Source organism: Phialemonium atrogriseum, assembly GCF_030411735.1.
Source record: "Phialemonium atrogriseum strain 8032-3 unplaced genomic scaffold QBC33scaffold_34, whole genome shotgun sequence".
NCBI classification, from domain to species: domain Eukaryota; kingdom Fungi; phylum Ascomycota; class Sordariomycetes; order Cephalothecales; family Cephalothecaceae; genus Phialemonium; species Phialemonium atrogriseum.
In genome coordinates, this window is record NW_026848171.1 from 27,349 (window position 1) to 43,548 (window position 16,200).

The 16,200-nt window shown below is 52.7% G+C and overlaps 6 protein-coding genes across 6 annotated transcripts in view; 3 read left to right on the plus strand and 3 right to left on the minus strand.

Annotated features, from left to right (window-relative positions):
- Positions 1-330: 330 nt before the first annotated feature.
- Positions 331-1,328, minus strand: QBC33DRAFT_623107 (uncharacterized protein). The gene is made up of 3 exons (XM_060432877.1): positions 1,088-1,328; positions 744-979; positions 331-690 (listed from the first exon to the last, which is right to left on the minus strand). The coding sequence occupies exons 1-3, from the start codon at positions 1,158-1,160 to the stop codon at positions 610-612; spliced, it is 390 nt and encodes a 129-aa protein (XP_060279299.1). The 5' UTR covers positions 1,161-1,328; the 3' UTR covers positions 331-609.
- QBC33DRAFT_550320 (uncharacterized protein) lies at positions 1,329-2,848 on the minus strand. Its single transcript, XM_060429069.1, has one exon. The coding sequence runs from the start codon at positions 2,772-2,774 to the stop codon at positions 1,749-1,751; it is 1,026 nt and encodes a 341-aa protein (XP_060279300.1). The 5' UTR covers positions 2,775-2,848; the 3' UTR covers positions 1,329-1,748.
- A 197-nt stretch (positions 2,849-3,045) lies between these two features.
- Positions 3,046-6,768, minus strand: QBC33DRAFT_563080 (uncharacterized protein; the record flags this gene model as incomplete). The annotated part of the gene is made up of 2 exons (XM_060430247.1): positions 3,046-3,539; positions 3,609-6,768. 2 exons carry the CDS (start codon positions 6,766-6,768, stop codon positions 3,046-3,048), a joined length of 3,654 nt encoding a protein of 1,217 aa, XP_060279301.1.
- A 777-nt stretch (positions 6,769-7,545) lies between these two features.
- Positions 7,546-10,615, plus strand: QBC33DRAFT_550328 (actin-like ATPase domain-containing protein). Its single transcript, XM_060429070.1, has 10 exons — positions 7,546-8,008; positions 8,072-8,649; positions 8,732-8,776; positions 8,898-8,964; positions 9,039-9,306; positions 9,410-9,515; positions 9,575-9,684; positions 9,745-9,949; positions 10,047-10,176; positions 10,284-10,615. Exons 1-10 carry the CDS (start codon positions 7,942-7,944, stop codon positions 10,502-10,504), a joined length of 1,797 nt encoding a protein of 598 aa, XP_060279302.1. The 5' UTR covers positions 7,546-7,941; the 3' UTR covers positions 10,505-10,615.
- Positions 10,616-11,047: 432 nt separating this feature from the next.
- On the plus strand, positions 11,048-12,626 carry QBC33DRAFT_573607 (uncharacterized protein; the record flags this gene model as incomplete). The annotated part of the gene is made up of 5 exons (XM_060430710.1): positions 11,048-11,123; positions 11,184-11,307; positions 11,383-11,768; positions 11,833-12,033; positions 12,139-12,626. The coding sequence occupies 5 exons, from the start codon at positions 11,048-11,050 to the stop codon at positions 12,480-12,482; spliced, it is 1,131 nt and encodes a 376-aa protein (XP_060279303.1). The 3' UTR covers positions 12,483-12,626.
- A 1,626-nt stretch (positions 12,627-14,252) lies between these two features.
- The window catches only part of QBC33DRAFT_550345 (uncharacterized protein), a 3,734-nt gene continuing 1,786 nt past the window's right edge, over positions 14,253-16,200 (plus strand). The window contains exons 1-5 of the mRNA XM_060429071.1: positions 14,253-15,007; positions 15,068-15,135; positions 15,207-15,377; positions 15,442-15,466; positions 15,545-16,108. Of these exons, the coding sequence (XP_060279304.1) occupies positions 14,592-15,007; positions 15,068-15,135; positions 15,207-15,377; positions 15,442-15,466; positions 15,545-16,108 (1,244 nt within the window). The 5' untranslated portion in view covers positions 14,253-14,591. The remainder of the gene's footprint in view (positions 15,008-15,067; positions 15,136-15,206; positions 15,378-15,441; positions 15,467-15,544; positions 16,109-16,200) is intronic.

The window sequence follows — 16,200 nt, forward strand, 5'->3', positions numbered from 1 at the left end:
GGTAATTGTTGTGTGTTGTGACTCAAGAGTACCCCTGACCTATCAACCTATGCTCCGATGGCCCGAAAAGAGGGTTGATAAAAAGATTAAGGGAGAAACCCGGCTTTTACGACGCTTTCAGTTGACTCCCTCTCTCGCTCTGCGAAGGTGAGTCTAGTTTACCCAGATAACCTCGCGACTAAATCCCAACTGAGGCTCAGGTGAGTTTGGGCTGATTCGATGGTAAGTTTCTCTATCTTTCTTTTAGTTGCTTGGTGATCCAATAATGATGTGCTGGTCCATAGCCCCAGTTGATGAATTTTATTCAACCCGAATGGCATAAGCAATGTTCTACAGTCCACGATACAGAGATGAAGCCTACGAGTAATTTCTACTGGACTGGTTAGGTAAGTTGAGGATCCATCATTGAAAATAGAAGGGTCCTGCGGGTATCAGCAACGAACTGTACCCTGTAGGAACACTTCAGCCCCCTTGTGATTCTTCTAGTCCTACATAATAATTAGAGTCTAAGAAAAAAGGTTTAGTTTGTTTTGAAGCTGTCTACATTAAGCCTATATTTCTAGACCTCTTATTAATGTAACAAAGTCCCCAAGGCCTAAACCCAACCTCTTATTCACAGGTCAGGACCTTATACTCGATAGTATCATTCCCTGTCCCCACGACTTTGGGCTTAAAGTCCAAATACACCAGCTACGTCCCACATTAGCACACCTTCATATCACCTATCCATAATCATGGCTCACCTCGCCCTTCTTTGGAGTCCATTCCCCATCGGTATCGCGGTAGTACACCAGCTCGTCGGACCCGGCGTCGCGCACCTCGGCTGTAGTATGCGTGAGCGCGCCCTCGGTGCTCCACTCGATCTTGTAGCACGTAGATTTCGTGACTAGGAACGGCTTGGAGCAGCGTGTGTTGCCATCATCGTCGTGGCATTTCTCGACAGCGTAGTCCATGACCTTGCCTTCAGCAACCGTGGAAGCTGAGAAGAGGGGGTTTTTTGCGATCAGCAAGGGCGATCGAGTAGTTCATTGAATTTGGAGGCGAGAAGCATATACTAATCAGAAAGGAGGACAGAGATCAGGCTTACGTTTGGTTAGCGTGCCAGTCAGGGCTAGGCCTGCGGTGAGTACGCTTTGAATGCTGGGAACTTGAATGTACATGATGGAGTGGTTTGAGCGTGTTTCTACGATGAGAGTGGATGGATATCTGTTGTTTCTTGCGGGCTTGAAAGGCTAAGTGACAGTATCGGGGGAAAGACTCGGGGGGATATTGCGAGGTAGGATGGAAGGAATCTGATAAAAGGGTACTCGCTGGCTTCCCTGTAGCGAGCTTCAGGAGTGGGGAGAGCACAGGACAAGTGCCAGCATCATCATTACGTATGCATCGTACGTCATCGCTTTTTTTTCTCGAAATAAATAAAACTTGGACACGGTCTTTTTGAAAAAGAATCGAGAATTGTAATAAAAAGTGTGCTTGCCACGACAAAGGCGGGAGTGACTCCTTGCGTGCAAGGCTCCTCCTGGAAGTTGCTGGTTTGGTTGCTGCTTATTAGTAGTCCGTCAGATATGCATGATGTGGGACCAATTGGAACTCAACTCTGTCTCTCCGCCTGCTTGGCCGAGATGGCCTACAAGATGGATGGATGACCAGATTCAAAGTCATACTTTTGTATCGACTTTGGTTAACTTATTACTCTGTCGCCTCCGTAGTTCTATAACCATCGACAGCTCCACCGATCGCACCGACAATCATTGCCGGTCGGAAGACTTCCCATCCCTTCGCCAAAATCCTGGTGCTGTTTCAAACTTGCTCTCAAAACGCATGAGAGGTGGCCGCACGTAGTTGTCGGTCCAATTGTCTCCGTGCAAGTAGTTCTGAATGTCCACGTAGTCGTGGACATACATATACATCCAGCCCACATCCTCAAACTCGTTGTTTGTCACTCCCCCTTCCCAGCCAGAATTGTCCCCTTCTCCTTCCTCTTTACCTAGATCTTGCACATCGGGCACCCAGCGCTTCTCGACTAGCTTCACTACGGGACTGGGCATCTTGGCAAGCGACTCCAGGCACACATTGTCGACCAACAAGCAGAAGTTGTATCGCGTACCTGCGGAATATATCATCCCATCGTCAGCCCCAAGTTTGGCGACTTGATCATCCGGAATAGGTTGATCCTGCCAATTGCGCCTCAGCTCATCCACCACCCACTTGCTAAAATGCTTGCGGACCTGATCGGTGGTTGCACCATCAAACTGCAAGCGGTTATTCATCACCACCAACTGGTGTCGCGCAAGCAAATCCTGCCTGTCGTTGCCCTCAAGAGATTCTTTTAGATTCTCGTTGATCTGGGCAAGGATATGCTCCCACGCAGCATCATCGCCATACGAAACGCGGTACACAACCAATCCCCAAGGCGCGTCGGGCTTGAGGAACGGGCAATTGAGGGCCTTATCCATGGGGTCCAATGGGTCGGCCATATTCTTGAGAAGCTCCGCGGAATATGCCTCGCGAAGGGCCGCGTCGATGGGGTGGGCTTGCATGACTGCCGCACGCGCTTCTCTGATGCGGTCGGGGTCGTATTCGGTGATCTCGGCCATGGCTTTGTGCTCCGCATCGAGGTACGCTTTCACGCGCGCTCTCTCGGCGCCGGTGAGTCGTCTTGCCCTTGTTGCGTGGATGAAGTGTGCCTGGAAGAGCCTGTTGGTGCCAAGGGCGGCCCACCTTGCATGTCTAGTAAAGATTGGGATTTTCGGGCGAATCACGAGATGCGACATGGGCGCTGGCTCGAACGTTCTTGATAGAGAACGTTGCCTGGTATTCTTAAGGTTGGGGGGGATACAGGTGCCGTGGTAGGGACTGCCGAAATCTGATTGCTCCATATTCCCCTGCACGACCACCGATCAGATCCCACGCTCGGACCACCATCTCGTGCCCTCGACCGGCGGCGAGCCTGGGGATCGGCCCGTTCATTGATCAAGTCGCCGGGTCTTCATAAATACACCGCCTCTCAATTGAAGTGAAGTGCACCAACTTCCCCCATGTCCTTTAATTCCACAGAACAACTGCCTGGCCCCATACCTTTTCCATACCCTGTTCTGGCCGCGCAACAATGCTCGGCTGCACCACGAAGTCCACAACAGCATCGCTACTTGGTCGCCGGCGAGGGTTGAGCTGAGACGAATGAGTCTTGGCTTCGGCGTCTGCCGAGTCCGTCGTGAAGCGCAAGCCGCGTAAATGGTTAAAACCTCTGATCTCAACCTCGAAGGGCTGCGTCCACATCATAAGCCCAACTTGGGCGGCCTTCGTGAAGAAGGTTTTCAGGGGCCGAAGGCTGGAAGGTGCTTGGGCGGCTTCATATTTCAGCAGAAACTTGGCCGGGCTGTTGATGAATCGCTTGGCGAGGTCGTCAAAGAAATCCCCGTCCTCGGCCAACAGGGCCGGTACATCGCCCGGCCAGGACTTTGACTGAGTCGGCAGCATGGATCCGCCCAACCATTGGAGTTCTTGATATCTCCACTTGTACGCGCTTGGTTTATCAACTGGAAAGCAAAACGCGTCAGCAATCCTTGTATCTGGATGATTCAGACTACGCACAGGGCAGAACATACTTTCCAATCTCCCTTCGTACCACTTGGCCATTCTCTCGGCGAAGGCTTGTCCCGCTTCCAGCTCGAACAACAAGAAAGGCTTGCTCAGGATATGTTCCGTGACAAAACACACCAGCAAGCCATGAAGAACAATGTCGGCATCATAACGCTTACACAAGGACGCCATGTCTCCTCCGCCGGTGACGTTCCCAAACTCCTCCTTCAGAGCTTGGTATGCTGTTTCGGGAAGGTCGCCCTTTACCTTTCGGACGCCGTACGCGTATGCCCACTGCCGGGCTCTGGCCTCGATATCCACCTGCAACCTGCCCTCCAACTCCTCATCGTCCACAGACTGGCTTTTCTCCTTCCTATCGTCCTTCATCTTCTGCCGAGCCGCGTCCTGCGCGTGTGCGATGAACTTTTCCTGCTTCTCCAGCCTCTTCTTTAGCTCCGCGACTTCATTCTGGCTGTCTTGGAGTTGCGACTCGAGCTTCCTCGTCACGTCGCCTCCCGCACGAAGGACGTTGTAGCTCTCCCTCAGGCTCTCCAAACCGGCCTTGGTGCGCTCCAGGTCGTTGTGGAGGTCGACAACCTCCGAGGACAGCTTGTCCGTCTTGGCTTTGTAGCCCTCGGCAGACACTTGATTTTGTAGATTCTCGCCCTTCTCCCTTTGCAACCTGCTCTGCACGCAATGCAGCACCTCCTCCAGCTGTTTCACCTGCTCGGCAGAGCCCTGCGAGCGTTTGCGGTCCGCCTCGGCTTCCAACTTGAATGCATCCGCTTTGGCCTCGGCGCGTGCCGCGTCCTCTTTGTGTTTCTTGGCGTTGGTTATGGCCTCTTGAAGCTGTGTGGTCAGTACCCGACGAGTTGTCTCGCTGGACGCCTGTAGTCGGTCCGATGCTTGTTTGAGGGCGGAGACTTCCTGCCGGGAGCCACTGAGTTGCCTCGTCAATCGGTCCATCTCGGCTGTGTTGGTGGACATTCGATGCTGATCGTCCAGCAACTGTTCTCGCAAAGTCTCGCACTGAGCCTGGAACTTTGCCCCTTGCTGTCGAGACTCTTCAAGGTGCAGCTCTGCGAGCTCTGCCGACGTGGTCGCCTGGGCTTGGGTCTCAACCAGCTTGGTTTGTAACTGGGCTTTTTGCTTTGCGAGTTCATCCATGTCACGGCGGGACCCGTCAAGCTGGAGCTGCAGCTGCTTGGTTTCGGCCTCCAAAGAGGATCGCCGCTGTTCGGACTCCTGGAACTGCTGTTCCGCACGTCCCGCGCGTCTTGTAGACTTCGACTTCTCTTCTTGAACTTGAGTGAGCTCCATCTGCAACTCGGTGTTTTCTTTCGTGAGGACCTCGATGCTTCGACGGGACTCGTCGAGCTTGAACCGCAGCTGCTTACTTTCGACATCCAGGGAAGATTTATGTTGCCGGGACTCTTGGAGTTGTTGCCGCACTTCCCGGTAGTGTTGTCCAAGTTCGGTATGTTTCCGAACGCTGTTTTGGGCCTCCTTCTCCAGTGATTCAACCCTGGATGTCAACTCGGATGCCTTTTGCCGGTAATTCTCTGCCTCCGTTGCTTTTAGTTCCAGGTCTCGGAGGGCGCCTTGGAGCTTCGACGTGGATCTTTCGGCTTCTGACCGGAGGTTTGTGAATTGCGATGTGAGCTTTTGGACTTCAACTTCCTGGGCTTTTGCTTTCTGGGATTCCATGTCGGCACGATGGCAGTTCTCTTGGTCCGAATATTCCGCCGATTCAAGTCGAATCGCAAGATCATCCGCTCTCTCGCGCTGAGTGTGAGCTTCTCTTTTCGCGTCAGCGAGCTTCTGCTCCAGCTCGGCAGACACAACCTCCGCGGCCGACTTTAGCTGGGCTAGCTCCTCTTCACGACCGCGACTTTCTTTCTTCGCGTCTCGCAACTTTCCATCGAGGTCTGAAACGCGTTTGAGAAGTGGTCCCACCTCAGCTTCGCACTCGGAGACTCTCTCCTTCAACTCCTGGTTCTTGATTTCGACAAGCTCGGCACTCCGTCTGTCACGAGAGAGTTTTGCGTTGAGACTTTCGATGCCCGCATCCCTCTCGCGAAGATCCTCTCGGAGACGTTCCTCCTCTCTTTTTGTAGTTGCCAGGGCTGTCCTGAGGTGCTCATGCTGTCGGGAATTGGCGTCGGTTTCCTGTTTCTTCAAGTCGCAGAGCTCTGACCTAAGACCATTGTTGTCCTTCTCCAGCTTAGCCACCGTGTCCTTGGTCTTCTCCAACTCTTCATTCTTCATATCGAGCCTCTCCTTGAGCCTCAAAACTTCTTCCTCCCTCTGACCGTCGTCTTCTGTCGCAATGTCCGATTGGGTTTCCAGAACTGTGCCCAGACGGTCGGGGGTGTTGTCCTCGGTTTCCGCCGCATTGGGCCTTGATTTCAGTTGTCGAATTTCTTCCCGCAACTGAGATATCACAGCTTCCGCGGCCCTTAGCTCCGGTGAGTCGATTGGCGGCTTCTCCGGAAGGAGCACGGCTCCCTTCTTGCCTCTTCGGGCCACTCCCCCCTTCCCTTTGTCCTTGTTTCTTGAGTCCTTGGCCTCCTTTTTCTGTTCTCTTCGGCGCAACCGATTGTTGATACTAGTAGTCGTCTGGACAGGGTCATTTCCAAGCCCGTCTTTACTCTCCTCTGGGATGGCCTCTCGTAGGGTGTCGCTGTCATCCTGAAAATTTCGATCCAGGTTGGGTGCCTTCTTTGACTTCGTGAATGGATGCATGTCCCAACCCAAGCGCTGATCGGATGGGCTTTTGGTCTCACCCTTTCTGCCCATCGTGCTGTCTGGGAGGGTACCAATGCCTTCTGTGTTTTCGTTCTCGGTGGTTCCAGCAGGTGAGGTGTTCTGAGTTGCTTGTTTGTCGCATAAATGCTGACTCGGTGCCCAGTTGCTTGCTTCGGTGCTGTCCAGCTCCTGACGGACAGTCTCCTGATCTTCAACAGGGAATTCGTAACTTGTGCGAGAATTGTCTGACCGCTCAGGGCCAATAGGGCTGTTCCCGAGCACAAGGTTTGGAGCTGTCCTCTCCACTGTCGCCTCACGAGGGGCGGGAACTGAGTTCCGGTTGCCGCGTTGTGGGCCACTGGCCACGTCGTCTTCATCATTATCCGCCCAAGACCCAGGATATGTTCCTCTGAAATGCTTTGCCTTGATCCTGGCCATTTTCACGCACGACAACCAGTTCAGTTGGTCTGTAGACTCGATAGCGGCCTGGAAGCCCAGCAAAGTGGCAAGGATAGAGCGGAAAGCCAGACGTGGTGTAGGTGTCGACTGACTGGAGCATTGTTGCTCATGCTGTGCTGCCTACCTCCCACTTATTGGTCGTCGCAAGGGAGTGTACATGTCTTTGCGGCCTAACAATAGGCCGACTCCGGTGTATCCGCCAAGCCACGCCTTATTTCGACATGACAGCCGCGAATGATGCATCGGCTCCCAGGCCACCGACCATGGAACCTGTCTTGCAGATGGGCCCAAGTATCCGCGTTGGACACGTATGTTGGGATTTGATGGCTCGTTGAGTCGCCCAAGCCCAAACATGAACGCAGGGTATTGACGTCTTCCGCAGGCGGTCCACAACCTCAGGCTACACCTGGCATTCTGGTCGAGGATTTCTCTCGAATCCAGCCCTGGGTGAACCGGGGGTACCTGGCTCCGCGGAGTTGCAGAACAGGAAGACCTCCAGGACTGTGAGCGCTCGGGTTACCCAGATAGGATGGAATTGAGTGTGAATGGTCAAGTCTGAGTCTCGGTATTTTCTGAGAGCCAAACACGTGTAGTCAACTTCGATGTTGGGTCGTCAGCCTCACGCGTTGGGTGGTTAGACAGTTTCTCGTATGAGGGGGCAATAGAGGTAGAGATGTCAACAGCCTCAAAAATTGCCCCTCGCTCTAATAAGTGGAGCCCTTCGACAAATAGAATCCACACCCAACCCACCTTGTACAACTTTCAACATCCCATGGTCTTCGCCGGCATGCCACGTCAGTCACACGCTTGCCAGGCTTCTTCACACATTCCGGCAACGACAGATCGGGTCAACCGATGCGGCTCTGTGGTTCTCGGTCGGAATGCCGAAGTACCCTGTACTTTCCAAGAAGCCTGGAGGTAGTACAAAGAATCCAGGTTGAGAATCTCGATGCTTTGCGACTTCGGCGCGACCCAGAAGAAACTGTGGCCAAAGTCTCGAACTTGGGTTGTCATTCAAATTGTCGACTCAACTGGAAACTCTGCCAACCTGCAAGATCGAAGCTTTCCTGAGGTGACCATCAACTTCACCACGTACTGAGACGGCAAACGACGTAACAACTGCACAAGTGAAGATTGCACTCAATCCTCAACATGACAAATTATGGTCCTCAACTCCGGAAACTCATCGTCGGTCTGGATTTCGGAACAACCCACACAGGCAAGCAGTGCAAATTGGATGTGTCTGTTCGTAACCGCCACCTAACAATTGCCTCGAATCTAGGAATCAGCTACGCCTGGAGCGACGATGATGAAGTCATGGCCGTGGACAAATGGCCCACTGCCAACGGGGCCCTGAAAACGGCGCAGAAGAACCCGACTTTGATCGCCTACCTCCCGGGGATCGACAGTATGCCATGGGGCTACCAAATCGGAGCGCAGAGCAACATTTGCGCATGGATGAAGTACCATCTGGACAAGAACTATCCATCTACCAAGTACGACGACCCCGGTCTCACCGAGGCCATCAGCACCGGCCTCTTTAGCGTCGAACGGACCAAAACGCCCGATGAGGTGACCATCGACTACCTGAAGGAAGTCTTCAAATTCGCCGTCCGGCACCTTACCGAATCTGTTGGCGCTCTCGGCAGTGCACTTCTCGATGTGACCACAATCCAGTGGTGGTTGGCGAAGCCGGCCATCTGGGGCAATCAGGCCCAGCTCAGGCTGCAGAAAATTGTGCGGACAGCAGCCGACCATGCCGAGTTTTTCAGGCCCGAGGATGAATTCAATTTTGTCACAGAGGCAGATGCTGCCGCATTTACTTTGCTCAGGCAGGCAGCGGCCGATGATGACCTCAATGTGTGTGATACCCGAGACCTGAGTACTATACATGGATGTAGGTAGCCAAGATGAATGAACACACCGCTGACAACGTGTCTAGGCCGGGGACACTGTAATGATATGCGACTGTGGAGGTGGAACAGTGGTAATTACCTTTTACTTGGCTGTTGCCGAAGGCGGATGCAGAGCCAAGAGACACAACTTCAAATATTTGGGGCTGCTATCGGGGTCTCCAGTCCGCATCGCTGACCCATTGACGTGTTTAGGACGTGGCCGTTTACATGGTCTCTTCCATAAGCCCGATAAAGGTCAAGGAAGTTGTGTCGGGGGAAGGTAAGCTATCTCTTCACATCTGGGAAATACTCGCTGAGTGGACAGACATTAACCGCAAGGGGTGTGCGTTATAGGCGGGAAGTGCGGGTCTTCATGCATTGACCTCCAGTTTGACAAGTTTATGCTGGAACGTTTTGGCAAGGCATACGAAAACTTGGACCCAAGCGAGAAGAAGTTTGGCTCCGTTTTCATGAAGAAATTCGAGACACACAAGCATGCGTTTGGCGCCGGAGATGATCCGCCCCTATTCGAGATGGAACTGTTCATGGATGGTGTAGATACGGACGTACCGGACATGGAAGAATGGTATGATGACCGGGATGGCACTGTTAGGTTAACGAGGTAGGTGCTCAGATTCTCTGGCGGTCCCTGGTCTCAGCTGTACGAGGCACCTACCTACCTTAGGTAGATACTTGGCTAACGTTGGATTTTCTCTCATACCTAGGTCTGACATGGATGCAATCTTTCGACCTACTGTGGAGAGAGTGATGGAGTTAATCGCAGCGCAACATAAAGCCGCCACACGAAGCAAGAGGGCTTCCAAGGTCAATGTATCCAATCCCCACTGCAACGTTGCACTTGAGAGCTCGAGAGCCCTAACTGTTTATAGCGACTCATGCTTGCTGGCGGGTTTGCCCGATCACAGTACCTCCAGTCGCGTGTGAAGGAATGGTGTAGCCAAAACAACATAGAGGCAACCTTTTTGAGTAATGACGACAGGTAAGAAGATACCTACCTACCTTACCCTACTGGGATGGGGTCAACCACTAACTGCTGTAGCTGGGGTGCGGTCGCTTGCGGCGCTGTACTTGGAGGCTTGGAACGTATCGATATCGAGACACGGCTATCCCGTTTCCACTGCGGCATCCTCTGCGATTTGATATATCGCGCAGACCTCGACGCAAAGCACTCAGATAAGATGTATCGATGCAATTTGACCGGACGCATGTTCGTTTCAAACTGTGTTGATTGGTATTCCAAGAAGGTAGGTACCTACCTACCTACCAAGGTAGAGTTAACCATCGATCGAGTGGCACCCACGGACTGTGGCGGGTGCTCTGGATAGTCTAACCGGTGAATAGGGGGACGAAGTGACGGAGCATTCGAAAAAGACTGCGTCATACTATCACCGTCTTTCACCGAGGCAGAAACATTTTTCTGCAAGCATCGTCTGTTGCGGTGCTACCCACGCTCCCAGACATTTCTCTGAAGGTGCAAACCCCCATGACCCACGTAGTACTCCCCACATAGTGCTATCTGGGTGAGTACCTAATGTTAGTGGAGCTTACAGGTTTCTGACTTGATGTGACCTGATGCAGACCTCGTTCAAATTGTAGGGAATCTGGAAGTGCATCTATCAGCGGTTGAACTGAAGAAGTATGAGGTGCAAATGTTCAACAGCAGGGAAAGGGCAATCAAATTCGATTATCGTATAGAGGAGACAATCGGGGCTTCCCAGGGGAGTCTAACATACAGGGCTCTGACTATGGAGGACCAGCCGCTAGGTCACGCTCAGATTCACCTTCCAAGGGTAGGGTAGATGGATGGAGAAGAGTCTAGGATCGTTCAGTTCCGAGTTGTCTCGGCGCAAGTTACAGTCCACAATTATTCGTAATTAACACGTTTCCTTAGTACAAACAGGTATCAGTATGGCTCAAAATTCATGAACGGAGAGTGTGAGAACATTCGCAGCCTTGCCTACCAACGCGCGATATCGGTGCTAAGGGAACTAATTGTCCATTCGCTCCGAGATGGCCGGGCTGCACTGGAGCATGTGCCAGAGCCTCTTGGTGGCTAAGAGACAGCACATGCACATCTCTTGATAAGCTGCGCCTCTCCCGCTGCTCTCCCCCTTGTTCGCGCTTCCCCACCTTACCTTACCTGCGCCAACCTTTCCACCCCCTTTTCTCACAGATACGTGATTGGAAATTGCCGCGAAAAGCCCCAGGACTGTTTGTTTCCTGATAAATAACCACAACCGAAACATTTTTACTCCCAACCATCAACCATCTACAATTACCAATTCTCAATGGACAACATACCGGGAAACGCCGTTACTACAGCTGGAGATGTGGTTGTCAAGATGGAGTCAAATTCGGGAGTTATGGCGATTGCTTCCATATTTAACATAGAGTCTCTTAACGTAACCGGACCGCTGTGTAAGTTGCTGCCCGTCTTCAACACGGCGCTGTTGGTGCATAGGTATTGACCATCCACAGTCACTGTCACACATAGCGACACACCGGATGCCTCAAGTCTTGACGAATCGGTGATGTCACAGAGTGCGCTGCCGAGACCATGGCTGATGGAAATACCGGTGTCTCCGAACGACGAGCCAGAGATGTGAGCAATCACGATTCGACACTCCTCATATGGCTAGGTAGATACCTACCCACACAGGGTCTAACATGCTGCTAGGCCCACTCCCTATGCGATTGCATCCACCTACTATCCGGCTTCTCAGCCTTTTTCAGAACCAAAGGAATGCGTCTATTTCCAGTCATATGACAACCCTTCTACGATTGTAGAACTTTGCCGGGGCAAGCTGGGCTGGTATGTGGCAGAGCTAATCGACGCCCCTGATGCGGCCAGCTGCACACGGTTGGCAGCGTTGAGTTATCCCGGTTCTAGCATGATCCACCTGTTCTATGTGACGACCAGTGGAACCATTTGTGATCTCGCCTGGTCCCCGGGAAACGGGTGGTCCGCAGGCTATCTGACTGCTGAAACGGCCCCCAAAATCTCACCATGGTCATCTCTAAGCGCCCTGCGATCAGCCAACTGTGCAAAGTTGTATTATCAACGTGAGTTCGAGGTGTTGAGGGGCGAAAGAGCGCGTGGGGCAGGCAGTTACACTGACAATTCCAGGCGATACGAAGCTTTGCGAACTCGCGTACGACTTCAATGTCCGTGAGCTATGCTACACTGAGTTGGCTAATGCAGACAGAGGTACTGCCATCGCCTCAGTCTCGTATGCCGGCAGTGAGGGGACGAGCTACCACGTTTTTTACCAAGACGACGGCATGCTGTGGGAGCACCGATCCCAAGGAGAGGTCCTGACAACCTCCAGTAAGTACACCGACACCCAGATACCCAGCATGGCTTAGGCAGCTCCCGCCAAGCTCTACGCTTTTGAACGGCCGAGGCAGTTACTAAAACTCCAACCTATTCAAGGCTTGCCGTCACTGACAAAGATGCCGCCTCAACGCACCTCTCTCTCGGCTATCTCCTGGTTCACTCAAAGAGCATATATCCGGCTATATTACACGTCGGAAACGGGTCAGATTTGCGAGTTACTATGGGACGAGCGGGCTGGTTGGAAGCAACGACTGAATCTTTCCGACAATGCTACTCCGAATCTTCAACCGTGTGGCGGGGCTCATATCTCAGCGATGCAGATGGACAGAGGGGATAGGATCCGGGTCTACCGCAACTCCTCTCCCGAGGGGCTAGTCCAAATGGCCTTTTCGAAGACCAGCAAGAACCCAAAGGTCAGAGCCTTGCCTGCCTCAAAATAATCGACCCTAGCCCTGTCATGCCTTCAAAGGCACAGGTACTGAGTACCTACCTCTCGGTACTTATGAGGCTCTGCTCGGGTTACCTACACAAGACTGATTGGAAGTGTGGTCTGCCCAACTTGGAAGTGCACGAAGCCTAAAACTCTCTGGATGGTGCCTCTTGTGTAAAGCGCCAATCACAGCTGCATTGCTCATTGCGCAGTTTGCAAGCAAGCGAAGCGCACACGTTTTGTCCTCACCAATCATTCCCCTTTGCAGATGAAATGGGGCTTCTTTCTGCAGATTCCCGGCACATGCATATATGGGTTCAAATTGAGGCCTGACATAGGTGTCTCTACACGGCGTGATAATGTCAAAGACCATACCAAGCACCTTGATGGACGGGGCCATCAGAACCTAATTATGAACAATCTTCGCGCTTTCAAGAGCCCATATTATTCACCCCAGCGCCTGCAGGCGGTGAGATCTGCATGTGGTGACAGGTCAGAGCGAATGTCTGCAGAAGCCTGCTTGCTACTAATGACGTGGCATGGCCTTGTCCGGCTTCGCTTGAATCCCGGAACTCAGAGCCAGGACCGCATCCTCCAAGCCCATCTCTGCGCAATCTTGATCCCAACGACACCCACGCCTGCTTTGGGCTCCAAGAGGGGGATTCGCATGAAGGTCGCAACCCAGCCTGTGCCAAACTTCAAGGCCAGGGGCCTCAGTGCCCACGAACTACATATAGACACGAGACACTTGAAGTACTACCCAGCCAAAGCCAACCCGGTTGCCTTTCCCCCAGAAGATCAGCCACACTCATCATCGCGATCCCTCCCCCTTGCCATTGTACATGTTTCTTAACCGGCAAACCAACGCCATATCGCAGAGAATGAATCGCAATAACGGATTCTTCAGAGGAACAGGGCATAGGGTGGGGGGAACGGTAGCGACATCCCCCACTCCCCGCGGCTCAAACATTACTACAATGGTCAAGGCACCCGCCACTCCTGACGTCCAGGATGCGGCGGAGCCACGCAATACCACGGGTTCTCAACCGGTATGCAGCGCACAGAGGCGACTATCGAGTGGGAACGTCTAACAAACCAGCGCAGAGCATCGGTGTGGAGAAGATCAGGCACACGGGCAAGACATTGAAGGGGGCGACAAATGTGGCGTCTGTATCCAAGGCTAAGGCCGTTTTGACGGGTAAGCAGCGACATCAATCCATTCTTCTTCATGCCAGCGTCTGTCGGCAGCTAATTCGAAGCGATATGCAGGCATAGTTTCCCAGAAGGTAAGTCGGGAGGACCCGGGACTGCCTTCTAGAGATACCCCGGCACCAATGATGGGGAAACCCCGGGTACCTACAAGGCAGTACGCTAATTTGAGTTCCCTGCCAGACGTTGGAGGCCGTGGCCAAGTTTGGTACCGAAAATAGCGGTGAAGATGAGGATTCGGTGAGTGACTGACGGCCTATTCAACCTCTCCCAGTCAGACATGTCGAATCTTCACTCGTAGAATGCTAATTTTAGGACGAGAATAATAACAATAAGGTGACCGCTAAAGAAGTCATCAGTGAGGGCGAGAATGTCGGTGGCCTCGTGAACGTGGGTAGCACTAGCCACGTAGGCGTGATGGCTTTGGGTCTTTGAGACTGGGTGTTGTGGAAGTGATGAAGTGGGGGGATTTGTGGTCGGATGGGTCAGCCGTAGCATCATGTGAATTAGTTTATGATCAGACAAAAACTCTGCATCAACGGACATATAGCAATAAACACATGCTACCTTACCCACATTCATTCTACGTATCTGACCATTTGCGCATTTGACCAGTTGTGCGGGTTTTCTTTTCTTGGGGCGGGCGTAATGCATGCGAGATGCCGCCCGAGGTGGTGCAGTGCAGCAGAAATTCACAGCAAATGACCAATCACAGAGACTCTTGCCCTTGTGGTAAGAGAAGATGCCACGCGCAGTTCCCTTGGTCTTTTTACGCGGCTTTCAATAAGGGGGGCTTGCCTCTGTCAACTTGGGTCAGCCGCCCCCACCTGCTTCAAATTGCAAAACTGCAGTCCCTTGACGTCCCCTTTCCAGTTGAGATGTCCGTTTTGGCACCAATTTCAAGCCCTCGATGGACCCGATCTCGGCATTTGGCCTCATTGCGAGCGTCGCCCAGACGCTTAGCGCTGTCGGTGAACTGATTAAATTTATTAACCAGGTCAAAAAGGCCAACATGGAGAAAGATAGACTTGCAGTTGAAGCTGCCGACCTCGTCATTTTTCTTACAAGATTTCGCAGCGATATCGAACAGCAGAACCAAAAAATCCATCAGTATTCGGGCTTGGATCAGGTCTTTGGACCTGGTGGACCGCTGGATCGGCTTTCCGATGCTGTAAATCGGCTAGTTAGAAAGTTGAGGCAAACGAGCCGGTGGAAGGTTTTCAGATCGGTGACATGGCCACTTGAAAAACAGGAAGTGGATGAAGTTGTAGGGTTGATCGAATCACTCAAGTCTCTGATCAACCTCCGCCTGACCGCGGACAACTTGTACGTCGTAACCCCTGTTCACAACCTGATGGCTGCAACTAATTACCTCCATACGCCAAGTCGACTGGCCGCAAATATAGACACGGGGGTAACTGAGCTCAAGGTACGCGCCGAGAAGGAGCAACAAGGCAGGTGATCATACCTTTGAACACGCACCCGTCGCCGTCGTTTACGCTTTGGCTGCTAACTGTTCAAGCAGATCGTGAGCATCGGGCTCTCCTGCAGTGGATATCACCTCTCGACTTCTCTACAAGACAAGGCGACTATTTTTCTCGGCGCCATGATGGAACTGGGACATGGTTTCTCGAGGATGGCGCCCTTGGCAGTTGGTGTGACGGACCTCCCCGAACACTCTGGTGTCACGGGCAGCGTGAGTGATACGGGAACCTTCCTTCTTGTGATCTCAAAAAATCAAGGTGCTGACATCTCAGCAGCGGGCTCTGGCAAGACGATTCTCACGTACGTACCAGCAACTGCTCAGAGTGCACCCCTGTAGCAAGCCCCTATTCATTTTCCTGACCATCACATTTCAACCAGATCCCTGGCTATAAATTGGTTTAGCAACAAGCTTGATCAGGACGCACGCGTAGCATACGTCTATTTCAACTACAAGGAAGAGGAAACGCAAACATCTGAAAAAATGATTGCAAGTTTACTGGAGCAGCTTGTGAGAGTCAGTCCCATACTGAGCCCCAAGCTGCTTGCGGCGTACAGACAACACCAAAAGCTGAGAACGAGACCAACGCTAGCGGAGGTATCTACCCTCCTGCAGTCCGAGCTCCAACGATACTCGAGAAGCTTCATCTTTGTGGATGCGCTGGACGAATGCTCACGACAGAACGGGAACATGGATAGGTTCATTGCCGAACTAAGCAGCTTACAACGGCACGCTCACCTCTTCGTTACTTCTCGCTTCTCCCCTTCCCCGGAATCTAGACTCAAACCAGAGTTACAAATGGAGATACGAGCATCTGATGCAGACATAAAGCACTATCTGAATAGCCGAGTCCGCAGCGAAGGCCGACTCGGCCGCCTGCTCGCCAACGACGCAGACCTCCAAACCACCGTTGTCAGCCAGATCACAAGCAACGCCGAGGGGATGTGCGTACCCATCTTCCTGGCGGGGGGGGGGGGGGGGGGGGGGGGGGGGGGGGGGGGGGGGGGGGGGGGGGGGGGGCGGGGGGGGGGGGGCT

Excerpts from the sequence above, each read along its gene's own strand:
- QBC33DRAFT_550320 (XM_060429069.1), bottom strand. The coding sequence starts at position 2,774 with ATGTCGCATCTCGTGATTCGCCCGAAAATCCCAATCTTTACTAGACAT.
- QBC33DRAFT_623107 (XM_060432877.1), bottom strand. The coding sequence starts at position 1,160 with ATGTACATTCAAGTTCCCAGCATTCAAAGCGTACTCACCGCAGGCCTA. Across the intron at positions 980-1,087 it reads GACTGGCACGCTAACCAAAC|CTTCCACGGTTGCTGAAGGC; the intron begins GTAAGCCTGATC and ends CCCTCTTCTCAG. Across the intron at positions 691-743 it reads GGACTCCAAAGAAGGGCGAG|CTGGTGTATTTGGACTTTAA; the intron begins GTGAGCCATGAT and ends TGTGGGACGTAG.
- QBC33DRAFT_550328 (XM_060429070.1), top strand. The coding sequence starts at position 7,942 with ATGACAAATTATGGTCCTCAACTCCGGAAACTCATCGTCGGTCTGGAT. Across the intron at positions 8,650-8,731 it reads CGGCCGATGATGACCTCAAT|GCCGGGGACACTGTAATGAT; the intron begins GTGTGTGATACC and ends CAACGTGTCTAG. Across the intron at positions 9,516-9,574 it reads AGAGGGCTTCCAAGGTCAAT|CGACTCATGCTTGCTGGCGG; the intron begins GTATCCAATCCC and ends AACTGTTTATAG.